Source organism: Pseudopodoces humilis, chromosome 16 (assembly GCF_049639895.1).
Source record: "Pseudopodoces humilis isolate 2021_Gansu_Grassland_sample_001 chromosome 16, ASM4963989v1, whole genome shotgun sequence".
Taxonomy (NCBI): Eukaryota; Metazoa; Chordata; class Aves; order Passeriformes; family Paridae; genus Pseudopodoces; species Pseudopodoces humilis.
In genome coordinates this window covers 18,291,576-18,313,178 of record NC_142215.1, presented here as the reverse complement: position 1 = coordinate 18,313,178, position 21,603 = coordinate 18,291,576, and the positions used below count along the sequence as shown (strand labels likewise).

Below are 21,603 nucleotides of genomic sequence, written 5' to 3'. Positions count from 1 at the left end.
CGTTTTTTCCATGCAATCTGGAAAGACACCTGTGAGATCAGATAAAACTGTTTACTTCCTGCTGCTTCACCACCTCCCTCACCTAACATAGCACAGACTTTCAAACATGCTCATGCCCACTTACCTCCCTCTCTCAGCTACAGAGGCTTTTGCTTGTTCAGGCTTGTTTTTTAGTATTTAAAGTGCTCTTGAGGCTCTTCAGCCTAATCAGAAAGTGTATTTAAAGGGAGTGTGCTTCGTTGTTGGGTGCTGGGGACCTTCAGTGGGGCTGAATATTTTGTGGCCAGGCATTAACCACACAGAAGATCTCAGGAAGCTGCAGATCTGTGTGACCTACAGCCTTTTGGGTAAGAAATATATATATGTATCTGAACATACAAGCGAACAAAATCCACCCAGAGAAGGTCACTGGGGATCTGAGAGAAGCCAGAAAGAAGGGAAGGACAAGCAATGTCTTGTCCTTCTGGGTCCCTTGTGGATGGTGGTTTAGCAGAGGGAATAGCTCAGGAAGAATGTCAGGGGTGTGTGGCTTCACACTCTCCTGCCAGTCTTCGAGAGCCTTGTGAAGGGAAGAGGCAGCTCCAGGAAAGGAAAGTGAGTGCTGGAGGTGCTGGTTGGCAGTTGAGAACAGATTCCGTCAGATTTCCTTGTGCTGGGAGGGGTTCAAGTCACAGGGTATAAAAAATGATGGGCAGGGTTCCTGTAAGGACTCTGTGATCTGAGCTGCTCCCTTGGGAGCGCCTTTGTTTGAAATGCTGCAAGGCCTGGGGAATCTGATGGACATTGCACTGACAACCAGCATTTATCTTTCCAAGGGGATGAAGTGATCCTGTAAGTGCTGAGGAGTCAAACTTGATTGCCTGTAGCACACAGGAGCTGCCAGATGCTTTGTAACCTGCCAGCATCTCCTGCAGCAGCTCAGATGCACTCCTGTTCTCCTTTGTTGTATCCTGGAAGCAGCACTGCTTCCCTTGTGGGGAGTTATGGATCCAGCTGGCATATCATGTCAGAAAGACTCACTGCCAACTTTCAGTGTTCAGCTTTGCAACTGGCTTATCTGAAGTGTTGCCCTGGGGGTTTCTCTGGAGCTGATAAGATCTGTGGCCACCTCTCAGCTTCTCTATCTCTCACACAGTCTGTACACCTCCTGTTCCAGAGCTGCTGGCTGTAGCAGGGTAGGATTTATCCTCTGGGTAGCTTCCCTCTTCTTTCCTGCCTGTCAGAGATGAACTTGGCTGGAATGTGCTTCAAATTAGTCTCAGCCCATGGGTTAGTCCAGCTGCACTGAGAACAACAGCCAGGCTGGAAAGGTGCAGCAAAGGGATGGGAAGGAGTGAGGAAATCCAAGCCCTCTCTTGGCTTCTCCCACAGACTTGTGTCATCCGCGCGTGGGACCTGAGCAAACCCCTGCTCTTCTGCCCAGCCATGAATACGGCCATGTGGGAGCATCCCATCACAGCTCAGCAGGTGGAGCAGCTGAAGGGCTTTGGTTACACGGAGATCCCCTGTGTGGTGAAGAAACTTGTGTGTGGAGATGAAGGTCAGTCCTTTCCCATGGCTCCTTTCCCTCCCTCATCCTGGAGGGATGTGCTGCCTTTTGCTGTGTGGCCACAGAGATGTTGAACTGCCATGGCTTGTACAAACAGGTTGGAGCTTTGCCCTGTGTTATCCCTCATCATTAATTTTTAAGTAGCCTTAAGAGCATTCAGCTGAGCCTGATATTGAACAAGAAATGCTCATTTAGGAAGAGAGGAGATCAAAGAGAAGGAAGGTTCTTGTGGCGAGAGTTATCAGCCTGGGATTTGGGTGTCCTGACTTTGCCCTCTGCTTGGACTGAGGGCTGTATTCATTGTGCCTCAGTTCCTCAGCTCCATCATTGGGATTAAATCTCATCCCTGAGAGCAGACAGTGAGAAAACCCCTTTGCAGATGCGGCTGGGGATGTAGCTGGACACACATTTAACATTTGTTTTTGTTGTTGCCTGAGTTACTTTTTAGCTTCCCAAACAAGTTCTGGTGTAGGGTTTTGACACCGGAGTTCTGTGAAGTGAAAGAGGGGTGTGGAGGAAGTTCAGATTCAATAAATTTAGCTTGCAGTGCTAAGAAATAATGGTCTCATTTGAGTTTTAGTAGCTGCTTTAAATTGAGGTATTTTGACTTTTGGGAAGGTTTTGATACAAACCATTTGGATGAATGGGTTTGCTTTTTTTATTACCATTTTATTGGGCAAATCTCTGTAAAACATCCCCCAGTTCCAGCCACAGCAGCTATTACCTACAGAGTATTATGCACCTACTTCTGTGTAGCAGTCCCAGCTCCAGCAGGATTATAACCATCCTGTCAGTCCAATGAACAGTTTGTGACAGAGACAGGCTGTTAAAATGTCCCTTGTGGTTAAATTCTAGGCCTAGATTGATTTTGGAATCCTAGGTGCAATGCCTCTAGAGATTTGTGCTTTCAGAACTGAAAACCAAGAAATATTTACAATTAGGTTAGTGTAGTCAAGGAACTCAGACATCAGTTGAAATATCCTGGGTGATTAGCTTTCCACTGGGATTTTAGATATGATTGCATCAAATTTCTTCATATCCAGCTCAACTGTCTCAGCTGTGAGAGCAAATTCCTGAAGGAGCTTGGAGGAGAGGGGTGCAGGGATGGCAGGAGCAGCCACATTTGACTGGACTTCACTTGTGCTCATGAGTCAATTCCCAGCAAGATCTTCCTGATGGCAAACACCAGGACTTTTCATGGCAGCTTGTAGGGAGGTTATGGGAGGGCACTAATGGATTCCATCTCTCTGAAGACTCAAACTAGTCTCCACAACTGACTTTTTTTCACCCCTTCCCCTTTTCTCAGGCCTTTCACCCCACAGCCTCTTCCTCACTCATTTTGGTTTTGTGGCTTCCATCCACGCAGGGCTTTCCCTGGTTTCCACACAAGCAGCACGTAGCAAAGCTCACGTCTGATGCAGGAGAGATTCAGTTTGCACCAGTTTTGTCTGTTGACATTGTGGTTTGTTTTGCTCTAGGAGGTTTCTCTTCCTCACCCCATGTGGTTGGGTCTCACCTAAAATGCATCAGATCCTCACTGCCCCCAAGTTTTACCTGATGAATTCTTCTCCCTTAGCAAAGGGTGGGTTTAGACAGAAAGTCAGCTAAAAGAGTTAGAACACCAAAGTGAGCTTCTTGATTAGATAGTTTCCATTCCGCCATACCTAGTTTCCATACCTTCATCATCCTTGGCTGGATATCTGGAGCCTTGCACACTGGCAGATTTCCACCTGTAGGCATGAGCTGTTCTGTAAGAGTATGCTTTGCTGAACCTAAAACTCCAGCACTGAATTGCCAGAGGTGTTGGAGTAGTGGGTGCTGGAGGAAGAAGTCAGGCCTTGGAAGTGTTCTGGAAGGGTGTAGCTCTGCGAAACCATGCAGAGGGAGTGTCTCTTGTCAGGTACAGCTCTTCTCCCTGAGCTTAGGGGAGCAGAAGGGTCCAAATCTGCCTGTAGCTTTTCCACAGGATGCTCCAGACCTCCTGGGATTGACAGTTCTGAAAAAGAGGAAAGCGACACCTCCCAGAACTAACTTTTGCTGAGCAGTAAATTATGAGACCAATTAAGCAGCAGGACAAAATATCAAGAGAGACTCCTTTTCAGTCTTTCGAAAGAGACAAATACCCGTGGGAGAAGCATCTTTCCTCAGCTCCAGGCAAATTAGAAGAGTGAATGGCCTCAGTTCCCAGAGCTGAGTTCAGCACACAAGGTTAGACAAGGTGATTTAATCATCTCAGTCTTTAATATTCTGAGCCTGAGTTAAAAACTGTTTCAAAGGTGTTATAGATACATATTATATTATTGTCTTTTCACAAATATTAAAAAGAATGTTATATGTATAATGTTAGAAAACTTTGTTGTATTAATACAGTTCCTTCTATTTCTGTTATTGATGAAAATTAGAAATAGTTGTATAATACATATATATGTTGAGCTATGGCATAGTATTAAAACAAAAACTATTTTTGTTTGTATAACCCAAAGACTGAAAAAGATAGTTAGAGACTCCCCTGCATTCTTAGATTATCTTATCCAGATGAAGACAGCAGTGACCAGAGCTCTGGGGGAGGAATTTATTGCATTTCTGTTATCAGGGAATGTGAAACTTCTCAGTGGAGCCAAGAAGATTGATTTACTGGGGAGGGGGCGATTTAAAACTAAACAAAAGAACATCTAAAACTTAGGAGGAATGTTTGAATTATGTATGAAAATTTATGAATATGTATTAGGGTTCTGTTTTTAAGGGACAATCCTTTGTTAGTAAGGTGTGCCCTCGGCTGAATGCTGAGGCACACGGCCCTATTTGTATATTTTACTTTATTTCTATCTCCTAATTGTCTTTCTATTAAGCTTTTTAAATTTTATATGAAAAATACGTGAACCTCATTTTTCACAATAGAGCAGCACAGCATAGATTAGATGTTCATCTTGCAGATAACCAGGCCCAAAGGAAAAGCCTTTCCATTTTATTCTGTCCAACACTCAGCCTTCTCCAGGAGTTGCTCCCAAGATTCAGGCTGGTGGGAATCCACAACAGCTTTCTCTAATGGAGGTCTTTTCTCTCAGGCAGAGTCATGGGAATGGTATGGATTTGTCAAGCCTTTTGTATAGGCAGAGACCATTTCACAAATGTTGAATTCAGGTTGGTCAATCAATAAGGCAATTTATGAATTTGTTGATAAGGGACGAGCAAGCAGCGCTGGGGACGCTCCACCAACACATCCACCTTACCTGTGGTCCCTGCCTCTTTTATAGGCAGTTTCTTGTTGGGCTGTGCATTCTGTGCTGGGGTACAAGTCCAGGCAAGCCCAAACATGTTGGCTATCTCCCCAGGAGCAGTGGCTGCAAACCCCCACAGGGTCTGGACAAAGCTCCAACATGTGGCCAGGTTACACTCTTAGCAAGCAGGTAACAGCAGTAACAAGTTTTTACATGTTCACACAAGCCCGCTGTTTTCTTTATGCATAAAGAGTGGATACAATTCATAATTTTTTGTTAAGCAATTACATAGTGGCAAAAATACATAACAGCAAAAGCTAGCAATTCACAGCAAAGGGATTTAAACAAAAATAATGAAATCATTATATTTTCCTTTGTCTCTTGTCCATGCTTTACTTTAAGATCAATATTGTTTATACTGATTCCATGGTGTGTTTCCATAATGACACGAGTCACTGTGTAACATCTCACACAAAGATAGTGGAAAACACAATTTTAGATTTATATATACCCAGGAGAAAGGAGGTGAGATGGGGAATTTTGCTCCACACACCTTTTTTTAGGTTGCCCACACCCTGGATTTCACAATGTGGTTTTGCTCTTGCCCTGCAGGCCGAGGTGCCATGGCAGAAGTGTGGACCATCGTGGAAGGAGTTAAAAGGATTCTCGAAGAATGGGAGGTGCCAAGGCAGAGCTGATGTTTTGGCATGTAAATGGTGGTTTTGTGCCTTGTGATGGTTTGGAGATAAAGCCAGCAGGAAGCTGGGCTCAGCTGCCCTGGTACCCATCGCATGCATACCTTTAGCTGCTCTTCAACAGAAGGAGCCAACGGTTGTCTTCCAGCTGGTTCCAAACTGAAATGTGGTACCTCACCACAGACTTCCAAAAAACAGAGCCAAGAATGTGCTGCTTTAGTGTGGAAAACCCTGTGGTATCTTGGGCATAACGATCCCTTCCCAAGGCTGCTCAGCCCTCAGTGCTTTGCACCTGCTCTGTTCTGGGCAGGCTGCAGAAGCTGTTGGAGCTCCAGTGGTTCTAGAGAGGAAAAAGCCCTGCAAATTCTGGTGCAGGGTAATTCCAGCCCCTCTTAGCAAGTGTCTAGCAAGACCATTCCTGCTCTCCAAAGTCTGGTCCATAGCTGTGCTGGCTGCATGTTCCCAGCAGGAGTCACTATCTAAAAAGCATTTTCCCTCTGGGAACTTAATAAAAAAAGGAGGTTTTAATCCTGTCCCTGATGAGTTGCCTCTTGTAACTGCTTTGGGAGGGGTTCTGAGCCAATATCTTTTCTAAGTTGTTGTGTCTGCTTATGTTTTTTTTTAAATCAGATACGGAGGAAAAATGACTGAAAGGAGTCCTTTTGCCCTTTTGTAGCTGTTGTCTGGAGAGGGATTGCAGGTATCAGCCTCATTCCAAAGTGCTTCCTGCCCATGTGGGTGCCAGAGTCAGGAAACAAGCAGGCCAGGCCCTCATGGAAAGCCAAGGGTGGGTGTTTCCCATGGGAATGAAGTCAAACTTCATCTCTGATGACCTTTTCAGCTTGAAAGTTAATTGCCTGGCATGAATAAATTGGGAAATCCTGTGCCCTTGTGGGCCAGACCAGGCAGGGCTCCCCCAGTCCAGCCTTTCCTTGGGAACACGATCTTGCTCCTGGAGGGATTGGGAACTGTGGAACATGCTGCTCTAGCATGTTCATTTACCTATGGAGTTCATTTTTGACTAAACCCAAACAGATTTGAGGCCTTGGGTACAGCATGTGCACCCTGTCTGTGGGGGAAACCTCCAGCCTGCTGTGCACAAGGGAAGAGGTCACTAGGTTAGGTTTGCTTGACTTATCCATCCCACACAAATAAAACCTCTGAACTTTCCCTGTTTTGGCTCTTCCACTGATGGAGATCCAGGGAGTCACAATTTCTGAGAAGGATCCTGGTGTGAGCAGAGCTTGTGGCTCACACAGAGGCCTGTAGTGGTGTTGTGGCTGTGACTTCTGCATTTTGCCAGGATTTATGGAGTGACCTGCATCATTTGCTCGTGTTCTTAGCTCTCAGCCTCTCGGAGAACCTTTCCTTAAGCTCACTTACAGTAGCAGAGATGTTTCTGGCTTCCATGAGTTTTTATGGTGAATGGTGTCTCTGCTGCTCACAGGGAAATGTGTCTTTTGGCTGCTACAACTGCCACTTGTCCTTGGGGCTCTGTCGTGACTATCTCCTGTGCCTGGAGTTGTTTATCCTTCCTCCTGCTCCTTGACTTGGCAGCACAGAAAATCCAACAGAGATTCCTCTATTCCAGGACAAAACACCACGGCCCTGATAAGAGCCTTGCTCTCTCTCAAGCCTCCTTGAGCTGCTCCAGAAATGTTGACAAGTGATCCTCTGTGCACTGTGATATTTTCATTGGAAGCAGGTTGTGATAGCATTCCAGGCTGGGATAAACCCCTGCCCAAATCACTTTTCCTTCAGGGCAAAGAGAAGAAAAAGTTACTTTCTTCTGGGAAGCAGCTTCCAGCCTGGCACAGGGGAGGTGTGGCAGCCCACGGGCTTGAGCTGCTCCCTGCGGAAAAGGAGCAGGAATAGAACTGGGGGAAGCCCTGTGTGCTTGAGGAGGTGACTTTGGGACAGTGTTTTCCTAGGATGAGGCTTGAAGGTGATGATGGACCTGATACCAAACCAGGGCTCTGTGCTGGCTTGGGGAATAGACACTGCCAGGCTCTTCTTAGCCAGTGAGGTCAGCAAGAGGTGTTGAAGGATGGATCCCTCGGGGCATTCAGGCTTCCACCTCCATCCCTCACAGCTCTGTGTGCAACCCCGGTTCACAGGGCAGGCCTGAAACACTTCCCATGAGCTTTTTCTTTTCCTTCAGCTCTTCTTTTTGAGCCACATGCTGATTTTTTGTTTCACTTTCCCATTAAACTCCCAGATGACCGAGGCAGCACTCCCATGAATCCTGCTGCGTTGCAATTTCATTCATCCCACTTAAAACTGTTTCTTTCAGCATGGCTTGGGAGCGATAAAGCCGGGACAAAAGCTGAGTGAAGGCAGCAGCCCAGCTCCTTTCCTGGGCTTGGACATGCCTCTCAGCATCCCTGGCTGTGGCTGCTTCCCCCATCCCAATGGGATCCCTTTGCTGCTTGGGTTTGGGAAGCACTGGAGGATGGAGATTCCGTGGTGCTGTTTTGATCTGGCTTTGATCAGGAGTTAGCTCCCCAGCTCGACTTGGGATGGGAATTGCATCATCTCACATGCATCATCCCACTCCTCCATCTTGGGAGTCTGCAGCAGGAAAAAAAACATCTGAAAAAGGTGACAAAACCTCCCTATATTTAGGCTTTGAGCAGCGGTGCCTCCGTGCTGTGCCTGGTGCACCTGCTTTGCACCCCAGGGCTGCGGATTTGGCACCGGCCCCTCCCTGGGTGTGGGGGTGCTGCCCACTCCGGATCCCCAAAGCATGTGAGGTGGCAGGAAGTGGGCTTATCCCCGACCACAGCCCAGCCAGGCACTGAGGGAGGCCAGGGGTTGCCACAGGCTGACACAGGGGATGGTGGTAGGTTTTTTTCCTTTCCTTGCTCTGGCAGGTTTCAAAAGAACACCATGAGACATGAATCTTCGTCCTGTAAGATTGCAGTGACAGTGGAAAAGGGACATGATCCAAAGGGATAGTGGTGATTCCAACCTCTGCCCTCATGTTTTGCTTTCCATGTGCCTAATTTTTTTGTCTGGCCAGCCCTCCTGACCTGAGAGATGCTGGGAAGCAGCAGCAAGACCATGACTGGTGATAAGGCCCGTGCCAAAAGACGCAGCAGGGTTTGGCACAGACTCCTTGGCACCAGCAATGCTGATAGCTTGGCTTTGGTGGGGCAATCTCCCAATTAAAACTTGCAGCTGCAGGGTTCTTTCCCTGGCCATCTGCCTTGGTAGGTGCTTGAAAAATTGTTTCCAGGAATAATTGAGCATAATTAGAGCTTGAATTCCCTGGAGCGGGGATGCTCAGAGATGCACAGAGGACTGAAATAATCTGATTGGGCAGTTCCCTGCTAAGTTTCACCCTGTCTGGGGTTTTATTCATAGGACCTCATGTTGTCCTTTAGATGGAGATGGGGATTTTTCTCTGGGAATGCTGGCTTTGGTGTTGTACCTCACTTTTCTGACTTTCCAGGGAAAACGGGATAAAGGGGATGGAATGAGTAAAAAGCCTTTGTGCTGTCCAGAGAGATGAGGAATAAAGGTCACTTTAGTCATCACAGTAAAGATAAAATTAATATACTCTTGACCACAGGCTCCTGGGATCCTAAAGGGAAATTAGCTCTCCATAGAGACTCTTAAAATCAGGCTCCAGCAAGTGGGATCGCAAAGACCCCCTCAGTCTGAAATTGGGGAGTGCCTGGTGTACTTCCAATCCCCTGTTCCATGGCATTCAACCCCTGGCAAGTCATGGTTGGCTACTTCCAGCTGTGGGAGGAGAGGACCCCAGCGACCCTTGGTCCCTCTGGTCCCACAAATATCCAGGAAATCCCCCCACATCCTTCTTTCAGGGCTGGGCAAGCGTGCCAGGACAGGCAGTGCCAAAACAAGCTGGGGAAGGGCCAGCACAGCGATAAAAGCTTTATAAAAGAGATTTATTCCTCCATGGCTCCTTGGATGGCTGGAAGAGCTTTTCCCCAGGAGAGCAGTACCCCCAAAAGCAGCCTGAGCCCCGGCCTGGCTCTGCTGTCTTGCTTGATTTCCACAGGGTGCTTGGGTAGTTTATAGTTTTGGAGAAATATGATTCATGAACTCCAGTGTGATAACGATGAGGGAGGAAAGAAAAGCCACGTCAACCTGAAGGAATGTGGCTGGTAGGGAGCCCAGCCTGTGGCTGGCAAAAGCCCTGGGAGAGGGAATCAGGCGTAAAAAGGGACAACACGAGAACACGAGCCTGAAAAAATAGCTGAAAGCCTCCCACCCCTGCTTCAGGAGCTCTTGTCCCCCAAATACACTGCAGCTCTGAGGCCATGGGATGGCTCCAGATAAACTCCATGGACACGGGTCAGCCAAACTTCCTAACTGGGGATAGTTGATGCCCTGAGCTGTTGTGTTTGCACAGAGCTGACTGTGCTCCCTCCAGACCTCTGCTCTGCTTCCCCGAGGATCAGGAACCGGCGTGGGGTCTGGGAGCCATGCCAGAGCATGCCAAAGCAAGCTCCTGTGTGAGTGGCAGGTGAGGGAAGCATTGTCCCTTCATCCCCCTGCTCTGCTGGGCAGCACCTGCTGGGCACAAGGCTTGGGAAGCCAATCTTGTGCCGAGATTTCCTTCAGCAGTGGGAATGAGGGTGGCAGGGAAAGCCCTGACCCGGTTCCTGCTGCTCCCTGTGCAAACACATCATGTTTCGCCATCCCGGCAAACATAGCCCCTTTATAAAGGCAGCAGAATTTGGCTATGATGAGAGAACACGGCCATTATCAGAAAGAACTCCAGCTCTGGGACGTGCCAAGGCACAAGGCAGACCTCTGCCCCTTGTTTCCATCCAGAATATCCTTCCTGAGGGCGGGGAGCTCTTCTTCTTACGGCATCCCCAGGGAGTCTGCATCCTGCATACCCTCGGGGTGAGTCTGCTCTGAGATGCTCTGGGTGGATATTATTTACAGCAGCATTTTTCATCGATAGGAAATCGCTCTTGCTGCCGGGAAAACGCTGCTGAGGTGCTGGCAGGGTGCGGGCAGGGTGTAGCTGGAGCACCCAAATGCCTGCAGCCCGTGAACCCTGCCAGTTGCTTCAGCAGAGTGTCAATATTGACCCTCCGTCAGCGCTCGCACGCACCGGCACTCCCGCTGCCAAAGCAGAACAAAGCCCAGCGCGTCCCTCCAGCACCGCCTCTCTGTGCCGGCTCTTTAAAACAATCAGCATTCAATTGTTGGGTCTGCTGGGGCTTTGTTGGAAGTCAAATACCTGGGACAAGCCATGGAGAAAGAGAGCTCCAGCTGCTCTGCTTCTTACTCCTCACCTTTCTCTCCATCCCCTGACCCACCGTCCATTCTCTCCCGGGGCAGCCATCCAAGCTGGATCGCTGCAGGGAAGGGACATCACCTCACATCCCCGTCTCATCCCCAGCTCCTCGGAGGGCACTGTTGTGCCAGAGCTGGGACATGGGAACTGGCAGCACCCCAGGGAAATAAAAGCTGAAGTGCTTTGAAGGCTTGGCCTCTGAAGGGGGAAGGTGATGGGGGAGCGCAGAGGAACCAAAACCCAGTAGTGGAGGAACAGGCGGAGGGCAAAGGGGAAGTGAAAGCAGCTGTGATTACTGAAAGCTCAAATGTGAAAGAGTGGGAGCACTATCTGTGGGGCTCTCACTTCCCTGTCTGAGCAGGCTTTCATGGCTTTGGGCTATTTTTAACCCTGTTCCTGTCTTTGCTCGTAAATTCCACTCTGGGGTGGGTGGGGTTGGTGTCACGGGAGGTAGGTGCCACATGTGCCATCAGAGTTTGGACTTTGGGGACTGCTGAGCATCCCTGCATGGTGGGGTCTGGGGGGGGGTCACACAGCATTCCTGGTCTGCTGAGCAGGGAACTGTTCCCTGCCAGGGATACAGCTATATCCAAGCTGCATCATCCTTTTCCATCCCCTTTCCATCCCATGGCACATGGTCTGTATCTGCACATTTGGTCTCCAAATAAGGAGGTATTTCAGTCTTTTAAGCAGACTCACAAATATATGGTTCCTGTCCCCAAATATTTTCTGCAGGATTGGGCATCTGGTGGTGCCAGTAGGGTATTTGGGTACATCAAGCACCTCAGTAAAAGCCTTTTTAACATGAAACACCATCAACAAGGACTGAAAGAGCTCCTAGTCTGGTGTCAAGCAAAGCTTTTCTTTCTGCAAAAATAATTAGTGATGCCTCCTCTAAACGGTCCTTATCCCTGCAGCCTCCGCTTTTGGTTTTGAGTAACAAAATTCTGCACATGTGTGGATTTAAGCAATTTAACAGCACTAATTAAAACAGTGTCACATCCCTGGAAAGAGTCAGTGTAACTCGGCGGTGACCTCGGCTGGGCTGTGTGACTGCTGTCCTCTGTGGGACCCCAAACCTGGGCTTAAAGTTAAGCCTGGGATTAGAAGCTGTGCTGAAGCCAGCGGGGTGAGTCCCTCGCTGTCCTGAGTCAGCAGTGGCTGCACAGGGAAGCCCAGGAGCGGGCAGGGCGCCTGGCAGCTCTTGCGGTGTTGGATGCTCAAAGGAGGGAGCTGGCTGAGGATCCCCTGAGCTGTAAGGGACAGAAACCCCAGTAAAATTAACACCACTCTGTCGTTAAAGGACACAAAATGATTCACACAAACACCTTTCAGCGTTAGAACAGGAAGGAACCGACCTTTATTCTCTGACTCCAATATTTATAAATTCTCGACAATAACCAGGGGTTGGATAATTAAGTTACCACCTTCCCAAGCACACTGGTCATGCAAAACATCCATCAAAAGACATTTCTTAGAAGGAATGTGATAAACAACTTATATTTATAGAACTTTCATGGGAAAGTAACTAAAACTATGAAAACATTATCAGAAGGCTTTAGTTTTCAGGGCAACACCACTCTCACAAACACACTGGATTTAACCCACTTAAGCCTTTGCGCCTTGTCCTGCTGTGGAAGAAGCATCCTCACTCTCCCCCAGAATTCTCCCAGAGTTCTGCCTTCCTTTTAAAGCCTGTTTTTTTTCTCTTCCTTTAATGCTCCTTTAATGCTGCTGGGTCAATTTGCCCCTGTTTCCTCTATACAGGCCTTAAATTCCCTAATTAACAGGTCAATGCAGTCAGTCCTGTTCCAGGGATGGGCAGGGAGGCAGATCCACTTCTGTGCCAAGAAGGGGATGCAGAAGGAAACATCTGGGGACTTTCCCTCTGAATTAAACCAACACGAGAAAGAAAGGATAATATAATTAGGTAAGGGGAAAGGCAGAAGAAAAGTCACTCCCTGAAACCCAACTCCCCACGAGAATTCGGCAGGGAGATCACAGGCAAAGCTGGGTCAGATGCACTGGAACATTTCCAGGCCTAGAGCATTTAAATAGGAAGGTTGTGTACCTGGGAGATTTATTTCATCTCTTAATTGGTTGTTTGTTTACTTGACTCGGGAGCTCTTTCCTCGTGTTTGCTTTGCTGGCTCACTCAGCTGCTGAAAATCCCGGCAGGTCGCGTCCCGACCCGGCCAGTGCCGGGCATGGGGCTGTCCTTCGGCTCCGGCTCCTCCTCATGACCCCGTCCCATCCCTCCGGAGCCTGCGGCCCTCCCATGGCTCCCAGGTGTGCCGGTGGGATGCTCCAGCTGAGCTTCCACAGCGCCAGCATCTCCTCTTCCCTTGTGGAAACCAGGAGATGGTGGGGATGGACCCCTCTGGGCCAGGATTTGAGGCTCTCCCTCTCCCGAGCATCCTGCCAGGCCCAGCAGAGGATGAGATGCAAAACGCCACGGGTTTGGGCTTAGTTTCTCCCCTGGTCTTGGTTCTCTGCTAGTCTCAGCCTGCACAAAATTTTGGAGGAAAATCAGCTTTCTCCTACCATGGCTCTGGAGAGAAGTTTTAGAAACACCTGGAGAAGTGCAACAGCTTCTCTCTTAACCTCCTCTCTTGTTTGTATATGCATTTTATGCTAATTTTCTCTTGTTTTTTATCTCGGCTTATGTTAATTTCCCCTTTCCAGGCGTGCCCAGACAATGGGCGCGAGGTGCCCTGGGGCTCTTTGGCCCAGCGGGTGTTCCGATAGCAGACTGTCCCCTCCACCTCGTGCTTGGATGGAGGAACCTCTTTTCTCCCTCCCTGGAGCCAGTGGATCCTTATCTCAGCCTGGCATCCATCCCTGCAGGGGAGAGGGGAGGCTGTGCTCCTGGCTCTGTCGATAAGGAGCAGCCACCCAGATGGATCAGTGGGATGACCTTGGGAGGAGCAGCCTGGGGGCGATGGGGAAACCGAAGATAACGGTGGGGGGATCATGCCCAAGATGAGCTGGCAGCGCCCTTGAAATGAGGCAGGTGTTTCCAAAACAGGCGGGTTGGCCCCAAAATACCTCCCAGCTCCGGGGCTCTCCTGGAACTGATGTCAGCAGTGGCCACGTGTGTTTTGGAAGAGCTGATGGGCATCAGTGCAGGAATGTGAGGATTTGGGGCTTTTTTTTTCCCATGGGTTTTTGCAAATGTGTTAATGTCTGGGGGGCTTTTTTGTTTGTTTTTTTCAAAATCAATCCCTTTCTCAGTCTTTGCTGGATGCAGAGGAATACACATTGCTAAGAGATAAATCAGGGCCCCTGCTCCTCCTCCTCCTCCTCCTTACTCACCTCTTCTTCTTTCCTTCCTCCCTTTGAAGTCTGCATCAACACTGATAATTAAAACCATGTTTGGGAAAAGCTTATTGATTTATCCTCTGGAATTTCTTTTTCCTCCTGGACTTTTTAACTGCTGTCATGGAGAAGGACTTCCCCATGTGCTGCCCACATGTTTTTTGGGGATATGATGAGGATTTTGGGGAAGGCACCGACTTACAACTATCCCAGGCCATGATGGTGTCTCCAAGCTTTAAGGCTGTGAGAGCACCCTGTGCTGCCTCCCCAATCCTTCCCAAATCCCTTGGAGTCAAATCCAGCAGGACACAGCAACCCAGGCTATCCACTGAGCCCCACGAGATGTTTGGAGCAGCAAGGAGGTCAGGAAGCCAGGAAGCCTCCAAGCTGGTATTGGCATCTGAGAGACGGGGACATCCAAGTTGAGATCAGAAGCCAATTTTATTCAGTGTACAAGGTGTTTATATAGGGTTTTACTTGTATGGCACTTATATAAGGTTCTGATTTTGATAACAATTTCCCTTTGGTTACACATTCTCATGACATCAGTTACCTGGAAATCATTACAAGGTTTCACAACATACCTCTTGTTCACTTCTACCCCAGAGAGTAGGGAGTAGGAGTCTCTCCCATCTGTGTCTCTCCCATGGTTTCTGTTTGATTAGGCCTAAGATACTAGGCTCCTTTATCAGTTCTATTGTACTCTCTGTTTTATTCCCCATAAATTAGTGCTGACCTGAGCTGGTGGGATGGGAGGACCAAAGACTATGGGGAATTTTTCCCTCTTGCTGCAGGGTGTTGGGGAAAAAATGTGTCAGGATGTGATGATGAGCCACACTGGGTAAGCCTTCTCCAAAAATTCATCATTGCTTGGGGCTGAAAAGTCCTGCTGGGGCAAGAAGGCCCAAGCTGGAATTGTGAGCTGGGAATCACCTTCTGGAGAGCAGATAGGATCCTGCACTGAGCCTAGTTCTGTTGCTGCTGCTGAGCTTTGATAGGAAGGTGCTGGGTTTTGGGACTGTGGAGAACAGCGAAGGCTCACCCAGGATTTTCCTGGGCTGGGATTTATGTTTGCCACTGGTCAGCTGATGAAAAGTCTGGAAAACCCAGGACCTGCCATGTCTTGCAGAGCCAGTGGCTTGGCGTAGGCAAAGCCCAGGCCACTAATTACCTGCCTGAGGACAAAAAACTTGTGGATTTGTGTTTTCTTAGTGTCTGATCCAAGTAGGTCCCCATCCAAGTGGCACCAAGAGTGCCCCAGGGAGATCTGGCGTCCTTCTGGAGAACATGCAAAGCAGGAAAAGCTTTGAAAGCCAGGAGAAGGAGGAGATCCCTGGGTGTCACCGAGCATCTCCTCTGGGCCTGGCTGATGCAATGTGAGCCCTTCCAAAGGCTGGGGAGCCCTGGGAAGTCCCCAGGAACTTTGGTAGCATCAAGGCCAGCTGCCAACTGGGGCTGGGGAGTCCCCAGCCCAAGGGCAGATGCTGAACTGGGGCCAAGCTGTGATTCCCTGTGGGAAGGGCTGATCCAGCTGCTGTGGATCAGACAGCATCAGATATCCCTGAGGGAGGGTCAGCCAGGAGTAAACCTCCTTCTAACAGGTTTCCATGAGCTGCAAGATGATGAGGACATGGGGTTGGGATGGGGAAGAGCAAGGCAGGGAGTCATTTCAGCCCTAAGCCCTGAGGAACCATTCCTCCTCTCCTCTGCCTGGCGTGGTAAAGCCATCCCTGAAATGGCAGCGTGCTTTGTCCCAGCACCACCTCATGCTCAGCCCTCTTTCCTGAGGGTTTCCACAATAAAAGCACTACTGAGGGAACTGTGGTCAGCCCCAGTGTCGGTGTCCCAGTAACAGAGGCATGGAAAAGGACAGCTTGTACATCCAAGCTGTCAGCTGGGGGATGTCCTGTCCCACACCAGGCTGGAGAAGGTCCTGCAGCCCCATCCAGGGATGCTGCAGAAGGCACAGCCAAGACCCTCATAATTTATTATTTTCTTTTCCTTTCCAGGCACTGAAAATTGCTGCATGGGAAGAGACGTGTCTGAAGGTGATGAATGGCTTTGCTATGTCTGCCAAGCAGAAGTTTTTTTTTGATGGGCACCAAAACACCTGGGCTTGCCCTTTCTGGCTGGAAGAGTGAAATTCCCTAAAACAGCTCACAAATACAGGCCAAATCAGTAGTTTCAGGAGAAAAAGAGGAAGGCTGAAGGTGCCACTGCAGAGGAGGGGAGAGGCCAGGCTCAGCAGTCTGAGGTATGTGATGTCCATGTGCTGCTTCTGTCCCAGCCAAGGGGATTTTCCAATGCCCTGGATGTGAGCAGGGCACGCTCCATCCCTCCCACCAGTCCTGGCTCAAAGGAACTGGGTTAGATGAGCATCCCTCAGCCTGGAGGTGGGGATGGAGGCTCCCAGGTCCCAGGGGTGCAGCACCCCAACCTCAGCTCCTTGGTTTACATGTTGTAATTGGGGTTTTCCCATAACAGGAAGATTGTGGTGTTCCCTCTGCTTCCTTGGAGGAGCAGCATGTGGGCTGTGAATCATGCCTTGGGGAGCAGAAAGGAGATCTTCAGGGCTTGCTCCCTGCTCCTCTAAACATCCATCCATCCATCATCCATCCATCCATCCATCATCCATCCATCATCCATCCATCATCCATCCATCATCCATCATCCATCCATCCATCATCCATCCATCCATCATCCATCATCCATCCATCATCCATCATCCATCCATCATCCATCCATCCATCATCCATCCATCATCCATCCATCATCCATCCATCATCCATCCATCATCCATCCATCCATCCATCCATCATCCATCCATCATCCATCCATCATCCATCCATCCATCATCCATCCATCATCCATCCATCATCCATCCATCATCCATCCATCCATCATCCATCCATCATCCATCCATCCATCCATCATCCATCCATCCATCCATCATCCATCCATCATCCATCCATCCATCATCCATCCATCATCCATCCATCCATCCATCCATCATCCATCCATCATCCATCCATCCATCATCCATCCATCATCCATCCATCATCCATCCATCATCCATCCATCCATCATCCATCCATCCATCATCCATCCATCCATCCATCATCCATCCATCCATCCATCATCCATCCATCATCCATCCATCCATCATCCATCCATCCATCCATCCATCCATCCATCCATCATCCATCCATCCATCATCCATCCATCATCCATCCATCCATCATCCATCCATCCATCCATCATCCATCCATCATCCATCCATCCATCCATCCATCATCCATCCATCCATCCATCCATCCATCCATCCATCCATCCATCATCCATCCATCCATCCATCCATCATCCATCCATCCATCCATCCATCCATCCATCATCCATCCATCCATCATCCATCCATCATCCATCCATCATCCATCCATCATCCATCCATCCATCCATCCATCCATCATCCATCCATCCATCCATCCATCATCCATCCATCCATCCATCATCCATCCATCCATCCATCCATCCATCCATCATCCATCCATCCATCCATCATCCATCCATCATCCATCCATCATCCATCCATCATCCATCCATCCATCCATCATCCATCCATCATCCATCCATCCATCCATCATCCATCCATCCATCATCCATCCATCATCCATCCATCCATCCATCCATCCATCCATCCATCCATCCATCCATCCATCCATCCATCATCCATCCATCCATCATCCATCCATCCATCATCCATCATCCATCCATCATCCATCCATCCATCCATCCATCCATCCATCCATCCATCCATCCATCCATCCATCATCCATCCATCCATCCATCCATCATCCATCCATCCATCCATCATCCATCCATCATCCATCCATCATCCATCCATCATCCATCCATCCATCCATCATCCATCCATCATCCATCCATCATCCATCCATCATCCATCCATCATCCATCATCCATCCATCATCCATCCATCATCCATCCATCATCCATCCATCCGTCCATCATCCATCCATCATCCATCCATCATCCATCCATCATCCATCATCCATCCATCTCTTAAAAACGAGATTCACTTAATAAATTATAAAAAGAATTTAATATAAATAAAAGACAATTAGGAGACATAAGAAGTAAAGCAAAGGGTTAAAACGGCCGGGTGCCTTGGCGCGCTGCCAAGAGCACACCTGGTATCCCAGGGATCTCCTTTTTATCCCCTCCTTGCTGTGAGGGGTTAATGCATATTCAAGCATGTCCCCTCCCTGGTTCCGCCTTCTTGGATCATGCTCTTCACAGTTTTATTTTCTGCTGGTCAGCATATATTTTTTGCTGGTCATCATTATTCTTGCTGGTCAGCATTTTTCTGGAGTTTGGTTTCCTTTCTTTTTGCAAATATTCAGGGCAGATAACAGTCTGGGGCCATCATCCTTCCCCTGAGGACAGATGGGTTTCATATCTTCCGCTGATAACAGTTTGGCCTCTATTGTTCTCTTGATAAGAGTTTGGGCCCCACTGTCCTTGCCCTCTGGGGTTTCCTTGCCTTGTACCTAGGAAATTCTTTTAAGCTTAAGACTTGTTAGCAAGAAAAAAGTACATACATAGCTAAAAAGTATTTAACATATAATATTCATCTGCGAAAGCCAATATCACAATACAAATTTATAACACATCCATCATCCATCCATCCATCATCCATCCATCCATCCATCATCCATCCATCATCCATCCATCATCCATCATCCATCCATCATCCATCATCCATCCATCCATCATCCATCCATCATCCATCCATCATCCATCATCCATCCATCATCCATCATCCATCCATCCATCATCCATCCATCATCCATCATCCATCCGTCCATCCATCCGTCCATCATCCATCCATCATCCATCCATCATCCATCCATCCATCCATCATCCATCCATCATCCATCCATCATCCATCCATCCATCATCCATCATCCATCCATCATCCATCATCCATCCATCCATCATCCATCCGTCCATCCATCCATCTGTCCATCCATCCGTCCATCATCCATCCATCATCCATCATCCCTCCCTCCCTCCCTCCCTCTATCCAATCTTGAGCCATTGCACCAAGCCCAGGTGCTCCCTGTCATCCCAAGCTCTCTGCCACTGCTGTTTTCCTCCCTGAGGGTGGAATCACAGGGATTGGGGGCTGTGTATGTTGGTGCAGATCATTTATCCTGGTTTATCTGCTCTGTTTGGGATGTATTTGTACTTTCTCATGGTAATTCTGAGAAGCAGAACCCAGGCTGCAAAAACTTCAGTGGGCTGGCACGGATGAATCTTTTCAGAGTAACATTTTTAAGCTAAAAAAAAAAAAGAGAGACTTATTTATTTTTAATAGCTTTCTTCTTGGTTTTTTAAACTACTTAGCTGGTTCTTCAAGGCATTCCAGCCCCAGCAGCATCCCATGGTGAGAAGTTCCCTGGATGAATGTGCAGCCTTAACTCACCTCTGCCAGGGCAGGGACCTGGCAGTGGAGCATCACCAGTAATTTTCCACCCATCTGCACGCTGTAGAAATACACCCAGGCATGGAAAAAGCCTAGAAGGGAATAAAGAAGACACTTGGCCAGTAGAGCTTGGCTGGCTCCCAGCTCAAGGAAAAGCTTCAGGTTCATCCCCAGCTCTCCAGTGCTTGGCAGGCTCGGCTGCCTCAGCTTCTGCAAACGGGACAGGCCAGCAGCATCCCTGCCAAAACCCCGGGTGCTCCCACTTCAACGGCTCCCTGCACCCACGGGTTTGCTGCAAGACAGAAAGGGGGGAAAGTGGCCTTTTTGTGGGGTTTGGTTGGGATTTTTTCCTTCTTCTCCCCGCGGAGAAAAGGAGAAGGAAATACTTGGCATGGAGGGCGGAGCGAGGGGGAGGTTGGGGACACTGGGGATGTGGTGTTGGGAGATGAGCGGTCCCTTTATGAGGCTCTAATTACTCCAGCCAAAACCCACATTATCCCGATGAGGTTTTTACGAGGGCAGTAAGATGTCCCAGCCTGCCGGAGCGGTGATTGCAAGCCCGTGGCCTCAGGCTCTCCGAGGAGCCTCTGGTGCTCCCGCTGCAATTCGATTCCAGCTCGGCAAGAGCGTCCGGCCCGTTTCCCAACCTCGCGGTACTAATCCCTTGTACCTCAGTGGTGCAGCAATAACCTCCGGAGCCACCACCGCCTCTCACTGCCGGCGGCTGCAGAGCACAAGATGTTCCTATACAAGGCTCCTCACACCCTGTGCAGCCCGGCAAACAAGGGCGGCTTCCCAAATCCCACCAGCATCCTGCCCCCAGCAGCTTTCCATGGAAAACACCCTCACAGAGTCGCTGTCCCCAGCTCACTTCCTTGAAAACTCAGGTTGCTGTGAAAACAGTGGTGAAACAGGCTGGGAAGAGGGCATCAAGGGCAGACGTGACCAAGGTCTGTGATATCCTGATGAGTCCAGAGAAGATAAGTGATGAGAGGGTGATGACTCGCTGCCTCTTGTGCAAAACCCAGGACCAGCATGTCCAAAGGATTTTTCTCCGTAGGACTTCTCCTGACACAGGAGGATGAAGGCAGATTCTAAAAGCAATTCCTGGAAGAGGAAGCCCCCCAGGACACCAAGACCATCGCCAGCTCACTCTGCTGAGTGTAGAAGCTCACTGAGGTCTGATGTTTTCCTGGGATCCTCTGCTTCAGCCGATGGTTGCAGAGGAAGAAAACCCGAGGTGTTGCTCCCACATCCAAGGCACAGGGTAGCAGTCAGTTCCTGGGGACAGACTGGCAAGAGTTGGCCAAGCTCCAGGGTCAGGACTGGCAGGCAGGGGCAGGAGCAGGAGCAGGAGCAGGAGCAGGAGCAGGAGCAGGAGCAGGAGCAGGAGCAGGAGGGGGTTATGTGGTGGAGGTGGACGTGAAGAAAACAAGATATCGCCATTCCCAAGGCTGCTGAAGGAAGCTGGAGACACCAGGATTTAACCCCATGGGAAGAATGAGTCAGTCACAGGGGTGACCACAAGGATCTGTTATCACAAGGATCTGTTATTGGTGGAAAATCTATCTCATGAGGGCATCAAAGGTAGATCCTTGTGCGCCAAAAGGAGGGCAGAAGTGGAGAAAAAGAGGACAAAGATCCTCTGTGTCAGACAAGGAGAGTTCTGTGGCCCCCAGCCCCTCTGGGACGGTGCAGGAGGAGGTTCAAAGCCCCAGGTCCTTCCATTTGAGAGCTTCTTCAGCCCATCCTGGCAGCCCAAGGGCTGGGGGAGCAGGGAGGGGAAGGTCTCACTCTCTGACAGCACCACGGAGCCCCAAGCTGGGCCCAGCGCGTGTTACTCACCTTGAAACTATGTGAGTAAACAGAGAAGGCTCCTCTTCCCGGTCCCACCTCAGCAATTAGGCTGCAGACCAAATCCACCCCAGCAGATCACAGATCACGGGGATGCTCTGCTCTCTCCTCTGGTGAGTCCTCAGGCCAAGCTACCCAGGAGAGGACGATGGTGAAGCTCTAGCTGGCCTCCAGGCCCATCCCCT

At 49.2% G+C, this 21,603-nt stretch overlaps 1 protein-coding gene across 7 annotated transcripts in view; it reads left to right on the top strand.

Annotated features, from left to right (window-relative positions):
- Nucleotides 1–19,864, top strand: part of PPCDC (phosphopantothenoylcysteine decarboxylase) — a 28,487-nt gene extending 8,623 nt beyond the window's left edge. For 2 of the 7 annotated variants that reach the window (XM_088063156.1, XM_088063157.1), the window contains exons 5-7: nt 1,372–1,540; nt 4,615–4,690; nt 5,380–6,632. In XM_088063156.1, the coding sequence (XP_087919282.1) occupies nt 1,372–1,540; nt 4,615–4,690; nt 5,380–5,425 (291 nt within the window). In that variant the 3' untranslated portion in view covers nt 5,426–6,632. Of the gene's footprint in view, nt 1–1,371; nt 1,541–3,515; nt 3,626–3,651; nt 3,758–4,614; nt 4,691–5,379; nt 6,633–16,070; nt 16,316–19,485 lie in introns of those variants that run through there. The other 5 variants (XM_005521382.3, XM_014251055.2, XR_001331375.2 and 2 more) reach the window with 4 other exon arrangements.
- Nucleotides 19,865–21,603: the final 1,739 nt, after the last annotated feature.